At 34.8% G+C, this 10,157-nt stretch overlaps 1 protein-coding gene across 12 annotated transcripts in view; it reads left to right on the forward strand.

Annotated features, from left to right (window-relative positions):
* Positions 1-267: 267 nt before the first annotated feature.
* Positions 268-10,157, forward strand: part of Fmr1 (FMRP translational regulator 1) — a 26,502-nt gene continuing 16,612 nt past the window's right edge. For 7 of the 12 annotated variants that reach the window (XM_019210180.1, XM_019210182.1, XM_019210185.1 and 4 more), the window contains exons 1-5: positions 3,643-3,736; positions 5,822-5,893; positions 6,139-6,287; positions 8,079-8,172; positions 8,258-8,374. In XM_019210180.1, coding sequence (XP_019065725.1) covers positions 5,879-5,893; positions 6,139-6,287; positions 8,079-8,172; positions 8,258-8,374 — 375 coding nt within the window. In that variant the 5' untranslated portion in view covers positions 3,643-3,736; positions 5,822-5,878. Of the gene's footprint in view, positions 363-3,642; positions 3,737-5,821; positions 5,894-6,138; positions 6,288-8,078; positions 8,173-8,257; positions 8,375-10,157 lie in introns of those variants that run through there. The other 5 variants (XM_010641344.3, XM_010641346.3, XM_010641345.3 and 2 more) reach the window with 1 other exon arrangement.

The raw sequence follows: 10,157 nt of genomic DNA on the forward strand, positions 1-10,157 counted from the left end.
AGCCTAGCAGTTACATTCAGCTTTGTACTCACCACTGCATCATCATTTTCTGTATACTGTACTTGCTTCCCTTATGAGATGTGGACCTCTGTGGACCAGTTTATTCTTATTTGCTGTTTTAACTACCTGCATTGCTAGAGCCTACTATACAGTAGATAGCAATGTAGATGTTATTAAGGTGTGAATGGACCTTGTAAACAGACTTTGACTCAAAGCTCCATTTTATTATTAAACATGTTTGGTGTCTCTGAAATTAAAAGTGGTCGTTAGATGGAAGAATTAATTTTAGTTGTCATTATTTTCTTATAGGCATTTGTAAAGGATGTTCATGAAGATTCAATAACAGTTGCATTTGAAAACAAGTAAGTGTCTTAATGTTTCATTTTAATGTTCAGGTTCCTTGTATTTTTATGCTAATTCCTTTTTGCTGTGCTTTTTTTAATTCAAGTCTAGTTTGAATATTTTTCATGTTAGTGACCCAAAAAGTATCTGAAAAACTCAGCATTAAACCAATGGAATAGCTAGCCCTGCTAATGATCTCATTGCCCCCTATTATTCTTGATCTTTACTGTAGTCCCCTTGACTGGAAAGAGCCCAGATGGTTCTGTGTGTGTAACTGAGAGTTTAAATAGGAATGTAGTATTTCTAATTTTCATAAAATATGGAAGTGAAGGGATTCATGGCTATTGGTAGATTTATATATATTTGTAATCTTAAGTCTCAAATTGATGTTTTTCATTGTCTAGTATATCAGAAACAGTTGTTCACCCATGAAATATTTTTGTTTCATATATTTATAATCAGTAATAATAGCCAATCTTCTCTGCTTTCTATTGCTATATCAGAAAACAAAAGGGCTGGGGATTTAGCTCAGCAGTTCGGTGGCCTGCTTTGCAAGCGCAAGGACCCGAGTTCAATCCCTGGTACCCAAAAAGAAAAAAAAAATACAGATCACAATTCACAATATGTTAGCTGTGTGAAGACATCAGTTATATAGATATTAACATTTTGGGGGGAAGAGAAGTTTTGTTAAGTAAGTTTTTTGAGTACTAATAAGGACCATTTTCGTAGAAGCCATTCAGAACACTAAAGTATATATGAACTCGTCAGCTAAAATGTAGATATGGTCACGATTTTCTGTGATTTTTGCTGATCTCTGATCAATGGTAGGCAGTTACAACATTTTGACTTTTTCTGTACTAAATGTCAAAAGCAGGCTGCAAAAATATAGAGAAAGTAGATTAGTGGTTGCTTTGTACATACTTGAGGGATGCAGAGCATAGCCGAAGAATACAGGATTTCTTTTTGAGGTGATGAAAATGTTGTAAAATTGACTACTAATGATTGTATATATCTGTGGACATACCACAAACCATTGAGTTGCATGTTTAAATGGGTTAATTATGTGGTATATGGACTGTATCTCAAATCTGCTAAAATGGAGTGTGTGACACAGACATTCTGAACAATAAAAATATCTTCTAAAAATTAAACGCAGCCCTGCATTTCAGTGTCTAGAAAATTTTGTAATTAATTCTAAGCAAGTCCTTTCAGCTAGCAGCAGGAAAAAGCAGCACCCTTAGAAGCCTAAGACAAATTTAGAGGGACAGAGATAAAAGGATTGAGAATACACAGCCCTGTTCCCAATTCTGTCTAGACTGATAATCTCAGTTTAAAATACAAGTTTGAATAGCAGAAGATTTTTCTCTGAATATATAAAGCCAAAAGATAACAGAACTTGGCTTTTTACTGTTCAAGTAACCATGATTATTAATAGGCAACAACAGTATCGTACCTCTGTTGAAGGAATCTTTGATTATTTTGGGAGCCTTTTTTCTCTTGTAATGACACTATTATCTGTTTACTTCCCTAAGTAAATACTATTTCTCATAATAGGACAATTATCCTTATTTACCACTGTTAGTTTCTCCCGTACTGTGTAGTCTCAAATCCTAGTCAAGTACTCATTTCCTCTATGCATGTAAGAATGTGTCTAATTTATTTATACATTGATTTATCAAATCAGTTCTTTATGGTTTTCAATCAAATTTCTGCTAAAATCTTACTGCCATAAACTTAAAAATATCCCATCTGTTGACTTCCTAATTATTTACCTCCTGTACTATATCTGCATAAAAGTTTCTCTTCCTGTGTCTGTCATCCTGGAAATTTGAAGTAGATAAGCTGTTTTTCCTTGTGTTCATGGAGTATGTTTGGGAATACGACACTGACTTTGAGCACATAGCTGGGATTTGATAAGTCCTTACAAAAGTAGTCTCTGCTCTTTTTTTTGTGTATTTCCCTTCTGTTTTTCTGTCAGAAAACAAACAAGACAAAGAACAGTGTTTGATAGAACTTCATGTGATAGTACTCTTTCTTTCTTTTGGGTCATGAAGAAATTCTTACTCTAATACCAGATTGTTTTAGGTGCTTCTTTACCTTCCAGATTTCACATTGCTGAGTAATGAATTTTTATATCTATGCATTTTGGAATTGAAATTGGTTTCCTTTTTTGAAACCAAGAAAATTATCTTTTGCATTATCGTAAGCTTTATAAATCAGATTTACCAGTGAATTTGTAACATGTTAAAAGTCACCAATTTTCAATAAATATAAAAAAAATCTTTTTCTGAAGTAAAGAATTTGTTTTAGAATTTTATAGTTATCAAATGTGCATAATATCAGAAGGGGACAGTCTAAAATCAGCTCTAATCAGATCTCCACAAACTTTGACTTAATTACTTGCTCTCAACGTTTTTGAAAAAGAACTGCAAAAAAAATTAGTCCTTTCCTCAGTTGGAAGAAAGTCTTTTCACAAAACAGATATATATGCAACCAGTATTTGCTGATGAAATGCTCCCAAAAGAACCCAGAACTGACTGCTGTAGCAGTTGAACCCTCTCATTTTCTCAAAGTTTTGCTCTTAACATTTTATATCTCCATGGGCATAGAAGAACAATTTGGTGTCTTTCAAAGTTGTTCCATATTATTTTAAATTTCAAAACATAGACAACTTAATTGAACTCCTGTAGGCTGTCTCCATCTGGTTTCCGTGGTTTAGGAGACCCCACCAACCCAGTGCATGCTGATACCTCATACTGATCAGCAGCCCGCTACCCATGGCAAGAATTGACCTGCCTCGTGGGATCTAAAATGTAAAGGGGGAAAAGTGAGTTGTAAGTTGCTAATGTGCCGGCTGCCCCATTTTGCTTGGGAATTAGCGTTTTTTTTGGTTGTTGGAATGTGGTTAAAATTCCTTTGCAAGTAGAAGTACGTTGATGACATTACTAACCCTTAACTGATACTAACATTAAATCATCTGCGGACATTTCTGTTGTGGGCTTCTGTTTAAAACTCTTAGAAGTTTAAATTACTGGAAGAAACACATTCTTGAAAATCAGTTGTTGATCTGTGTTTAGAGAAATAGCCCAAATGGAAGCACAAGGCTGCTGTCCTGCATGCAGACTTTGTTGCAGTGCCTTTATATTGATTGCACTTAGCAGAAGCGGCCATTTTAAAGTATTTGCTTCTTTAAACAAGATAGAAAGGGTCCCGCTTAACCAAAAGTTGATGGCAGCGTGGCCACTGTTTCATTTAAATGCCAAAACCATGTTCAATAATTTGACATTTGCTTATTTGCAGCTGGCAACCAGAGAGGCAGATTCCATTCCATGATGTGAGATTCCCTCCACCTGTAGGTTACAATAAAGATATAAATGAAAGTGATGAAGTTGAGGTGAGTTGCCTCTGCCCTAAACCCTTAAAGAAGTGGAAGTATTTCATTTGCCTGGGTGGTGTTTTTATACCTTGCCTTTACAGTTTAGTGATTTGAAATGGTACATGCTGCTTAAATTGGAGTATTTGAGCAGCACTCAAAGGAATTATTCACTGCCCCAAGTACCTTTGCCCAGTAGTCCTTCTTTCTCCCTTTTCCCCTCAATCTCTGAATTTTTCTTTGAATGATATACTGTTCATTTATAACTGTCCTCATTTTAAGCAAGATGGATTAGGACAATTAATTTTACAAAAGGAAGAGAATCATGCTACTTAACAGAGAAGTAACCTAGAACTTCTTTTAGTAGCAGTGAATCTTTCTGATATATAGATACAGATATTAAAAAATTTTAAGCCTTCCATTTCTTTTTATATATATAGGTAAAACCTTTTTCACAGGTTGTACTGTGAAACATCTGCTCATACGCCTCTTGAGGTTTTTGACCAAAAGGTTCTATGAAGATTTAGTATATGATCAAAGTCATTATGTTTGTTATTTCTCTATTATAAATTGGTTTTATATTCAAGGCACTTACAGTCTGCTTTGTATTACAGTTTTTGCAGCATTCCTCTCCTTTCTGCCCTTTGGCACACTCCATTTTGGACTGTTGCTTTTTTCTCTCCACAACACATATAATGCCTTGATAGTAGTTGCAACTTCTTTATATCTATAGTATGAAGAAAGCACTAAGTAGACATTTTAGTGGTAAGTCATTATGGTACATGGTCCTTGAATTCTTGTCTTCAGCTCTAGCTACCAAATGTACAGCAAAACGGGACAGTCTCCTGCCTTTGATAATATCACGTTCTAATGGGGATAACTAATATGGCATGTGAAAGTCATGAAGGAAAAAAAAAAGCAAGATGGAAGGTAATATAGGGGTGGGAGTATTGTTTTAGAGTCGTCATGGAAGGTCTCTGAATGTGCAGGCCTGTGTTCTTCTCTCTACAGTGTAAAAGTTGAGGTAGATATAAAGTATTTATTTACCATATGTATATTGAATACCTACTAGGTGTAAGCAGCTGGGCTTGGTTTTGCAAGGGATCCTAACAGCAGGCAGAAACACTGTCTTCTAGGCCTTTAGTTGTCTACTTCCCCAGAAGACGATAAGCTCTCTGAAGGTGAGGACCAGGTCTTTTGGACTATCAGGAGCATTCATAATAGCATTTGATGGAGGAGCAAAGGGGAACTTTGTTTTTCAGCTTGGTCACATGACATTGCTAAGATGACTTAGTTATAGAATAGTTAGCCAAGGTTATTTCTCTACTTGTTCAGCAAAGTTAAGACAGAACAATAGAGATAAGAGGGTAAAGTAGGTTAAGTTGTATTTAGTTAGAGTATTATGTAACTATTAACTTGGATGTAAAAGAGAGCTGAGTTTGAGCCTTGACTAGCTTTTTTTCTCCATACATACTGTATTGTCTTTTTTCCTGTTAACCTTGATTTGCTAGTGTCTTCACAAAAGGTTCCATGCTGCACATCATAAGTGAACTTTGAAGTGGTCACCAGAGAGATCATTTTAGAAGAACTGATCCATAGTGTGTGAGAGAGCAGGAAGGTGATATCCAGAAGATTGCCAGTGTGGATTTGGCCTTTTTAGTGCAGAGGAGTCAGAAGACCAAAGAGTGATCAGGGATCTGTCCATTTAGTCTCCAGGAGACATAAAGGCCAGGATGGCGTCCCTAGTGGGCAGAGTGGTCTTAACATTTAGTGACCAGGGTCTGAAAGACAAGATTGTACATTTTAGGTACATCTATTAGCTAAGTACTAAAAGTATATTAATGTTTATGAATAGTTAGCTTTTCTTAAGCATCCATATTCAGGTACTGATTATTGCTGAAAATAGGAAAATGGCTTTTAACATGGAGCACCCAGGAAATCTCAGATAATTTCTGATTATGTATCTTTGTCTAACCCAGGTTACACAGATATTTGGTCGAAGGCATATCCTGTGTGATTCATTGGATGAAATTTCCTCAATGTTTAATGATTAAAGATTTCTAAATTAAATTAATCATAAAATATTCTGTTGTAATTTTCATGTAGGTTTATTCCAGAGCAAATGAAAAAGAGCCTTGCTGTTGGTGGTTAGCTAAAGTGAGGATGATAAAGGGTGAGGTAGGAAACCACTTAAATTTTCTTCTTATACTTTTGCTGTTTTCTGGCCTAGGTACCACATTTCAGTTTGGAGTTCTATTTTGAATTAATAACACCTGAGTCATTCTATTAAATTTTTTTGCTACATTTTCAGTATGTTTCATGTGTTTCAGTTGATTAAAGTTTGTTGTTTTTGTCTAGAGAATTGTTTTTTAAATCGAATAGGAGTAGAGAAACTATTACTAAGAATAACTTATTTCTTTCAGTTTTATGTGATAGAATATGCAGCATGTGATGCTACATATAATGAAATTGTCACAATTGAGCGTCTGCGATCGGTTAATCCCAACAAACCTGCTACGAAAGATACTTTCCATAAGATCAAACTGGAGGTGCCAGAAGACTTGAGACAGATGTAAGTTATAAATGAGAAATGCTGAGAATGTCCAGGTGATATAAAGTTAATTTAAAAAAATATAAATTTCAGAATAGTACAAGTTAGCCGGTATGGTGGTGCACACCCATAATCCCAGCACTAGGGAGGCTGAGGCAGGAGAACTGCCAAGAGTTCCAGGCCAAAGTGGGCTACACAGTGAGTTAAGGCCAATGTGAGCTACATAGTGAGACCCTGGCTCAAAATACAAGCCAACAAACAAATACCAAAATACTATAAGTTGATATTTAAATTCAGTGAACTTTGGCAAAATTGTTTGATTCATAAAAGCAGTGGGGAAAAAACTTACTTAGCTTTTCCTAGTTATATAATCAAGCCAGCCTTGTATTTGTTTCAACTTACTTAGGTAGATACATGGCCATTATTCATAATTTATATTTGTTTTATGAAATGATCTTTTTCATGAGATTTTGAAACTGACAAAACAGATGTGATAATTCTACATAAATTACAAGTCAAAATTTTAGACCACACATATTTCTCCAGGTTTTTTCCTTGTTAGCTAAAACATTATCAGATAAGTTGGTAATGAGAAGAGCCAGAGATACTTGAGAAGGTCATCTTTTTCTTGATCTGGAATGATAATTTTTTTTTTTTTTTTTTTGGTACCGTGGAATTTGGAACCTTGCGCTTGCAAGGCAGGTGGTGGCACCACTGAGCTAAATCCCTGGCCCAATAATTAACAGTTTCAAAATGGGTATTATTTTTTAAAGATTACAGCAAGGGGCTAAAATGAGTCTGATTTGGACATAATGCATCACCACAGATGGTAAATGTTCAGGTTACATGGAAATCCTCCTTTTGATTCTAGAGATCATGTGTGTATAAAAATTCTTATGCCTTTTCATTCATATACATCTTTTCTTTAAATTGGTCAGCTGTTTTTCTTTAAAAAGTTAACAAGAAAATCACATATGTGGTAGCTATCCTCATAAGTTTTCAAACATTGACTCAAGAAAAAGACATCATAATACAGTGCCCCATGTGTACCTATGTTTATAGCAACACAATTCATAATAGCTAAACCCTGGGAGAGGCCTGTATATCCATCCATAGATCAATGAATGAAGAAAATGTATTTATACACAATGGAGCTCTACTCTATCATAAAGAAAGATGAACTTGAGTCCTTCATAGGAACATGGATGCACCTTGAGACCATAATATTAAGTGAGATAAATCAGACATACAAGCTTAAATACCACGTTGTTTCTCTTATGAGAAATCCAAAATGTAAATAAAGAGCAAACTAAAAAGTAATAGGAAATAGGGAGATAGATCTTTCACAAATGGAAAAGGGACCAAGTGATGGGGGGAGTGGATGAAAAAAGAACTGCTCTGTGTTCGATGCATTTTCCAACCCTCCACAAGGGAGGTAATCATTATGTACTGCAAACGTGGACTAAGAAAAACTGAAAGAGAAAAAAAACTACTAACTTAACCCTCTGCAATTGAAATTGAGAAGCTTGCAGAGGAGAGAAGTTCCCCTTTGGTAATATAAGCCCACCTAAACCTAACCTTTTAAGACCATGACCGGTCTTTTCTTCTTTCTTTATAATATCAAATGCTTGATTTGACTATCTCAAAGATGGATAGCAAAGGAACTAAACTTGTAAATGGATGTAATATTCAGCATAAATGAAATGTAATGTGAATCCATGATTCTTCTATGTATACATTTATCTGCGTGTATTTATACCAGTAGTTGATAATCATTTATCTTAAGAATGGATTTTTTTTTTCAATCTCTAGGTGTGCCAAAGAATCGGCACATAAGGACTTTAAAAAGGCAGTTGGTGCCTTTTCTGTAACTTATGATCCAGAAACTTACCAGCTTGTCATTTTGGTGAGTGTTTTGAGCTATTTTTGGTTTATTTCATGTAGAGTGTTTGGCGTGATAATAATGCTGTTACTTAACATAAATCATTCAGTCCATCAATGAAGTCACCTCAAAGCGAGCACATATGTTGATTGACATGCACTTTCGGAGTCTGCGCACTAAGTTGTCTCTGATGCTGAGAAATGAAGAGGCCAGTAAGCAGCTGGAGGTACGTTACTTTCCTTTGCATGTCTTGTAGTGCTGTCTAGAAATGATCATTGTAGAGTTCTAAAGCTTGCATATGAGCAGCTTGTAATTTATTTATTCTTAATTCCTTATAGTTTGGAAAATTAAATGGTACAAAGCATAATCATACTAAAGTTTTTGTGCCTGAGGTTTCAAGAGTAAGTAGCAGATTGTGTACTTTAAGGAATTTTTGGTCAAGTCATTCTTGCTATAAGTTGGTCAAAGCTGCTAGTAGAATGAGGGAATGCTTCTTCCATATAACATGTTATCATTAAAGTACTACAGAGTATGTAAATATGTAATCATATTCCTTTCATTGTGTATGTTTATCTCTGTTTAAAAGGGTATAGAACTTCATTCTAATTGGTTGTCATTCTTTAAAACTCCTGTCTTCAGATTCCTGCCAGAGGCTATTTCCCTAACTTACTATTTCGTCTCTTAAGGTGCATTTTATCTACTTTTATTAATCTTCCAATAATTTTCATCATCACACATTGATTTTCATCAATAACTATCTAGTACTTCCATTCATTATCATAGAAACTAAATGGATTTTAGTTTAATGTGTCAAGTAGATTACTGTCAAATTCCCAAGTTCCTCATCATCATTCATTTCATTAGGGGGAAAACATCAGTTGAAAGAGTAAAGAAAAAGGAGTTCCAAACTTCATTCTAAGAGAGGAGGTAGTCAAGGCTGTATTCTGTAGAACCCTGTGAAATTTACCACCTTCCAACTTGACGTGAATTCTGCACTCTTAGCAGGAGAGGACAGATTTACTTTGTTTTGCTTGTGGCCACAGAGGTCTGTTTGATTCTTTTTTGCTCATATTCTTTCTTGTACCTGTGTTCACGATTTTGTGGTTTCTTTAGTGATTCTTTCATAACTTCTAGGCTACAGCAGCCTCCTTACTTTCATTGTGAGTATTAATGGAAATATGCTCATATGCCTCTTCTTAAATGTCTAATTCTTCTTAAATGCTGTTACTGTATCTTTATCTTTCCATTTACCGCTGTACTATAGCTGAAAAGAATAAATCCAGTTAACGAACCAGGACTCAAAAAGCATGACTTCTTGTAAAGTCCTAGGGATTTTTTGTATATGTTATTACTTTAATCTAAAAAAAGGGATATAACACTTGTAGAATTGAATATACAGTACTAGGTATGTTCGTTTAAGTTATCAGGTGGGTTAATAATGAGAAACTGGTGTGCATGTCTCTTTCTTCACTACTAATACTAGAGATTTACATATTCCTGTAAGAAATTCCCATTTTTCAACATGAACCACTAATATGTTTGGTTTTCATTAATGGCATGCTAGAACTAAACATTAAATTTGGCATACTATTTAAAGATCGTAATTATCCACAAGTTGGGGGTATCAGTGGAACTTAGTTTTGTCATCACTGATCATTTGAAACAACTCATCCTACTTGTGGATCCAGGTCACAGGGTCTTACAGACTCTAAGCTCATTTTAGGTTTTCAACACCTGTGTAAGGTATGTTTTAAATCTTTGACATTCCCTAAGTATTCATTTTAATTACTGTGCCACTAAGTTTTATGATTCCTTCCGATTGCTGTGGGGGAGTGTGTTGTTTTAATGTCATCATTTCGACAAGGAATGTTTAGATCATAGTACCTAGTGCTAAGTTATAAAAATGGCACTATTTTAGAAAAATTTAATAAAAATGAAGTAAACAAGGTTTTCTGTAAAGTTCATATTTTTTTCCTTTTTTTTTTTTTTTTTTTTTTTTTTTTTTTTTT

Source organism: Fukomys damarensis, unplaced genomic scaffold, assembly GCF_012274545.1.
Source record: "Fukomys damarensis isolate Sample0158 unplaced genomic scaffold, DMR_v1.0_HiC HiC_scaffold_39, whole genome shotgun sequence".
Lineage (NCBI taxonomy): Eukaryota > Metazoa > Chordata > Mammalia > Rodentia > Bathyergidae > Fukomys > Fukomys damarensis.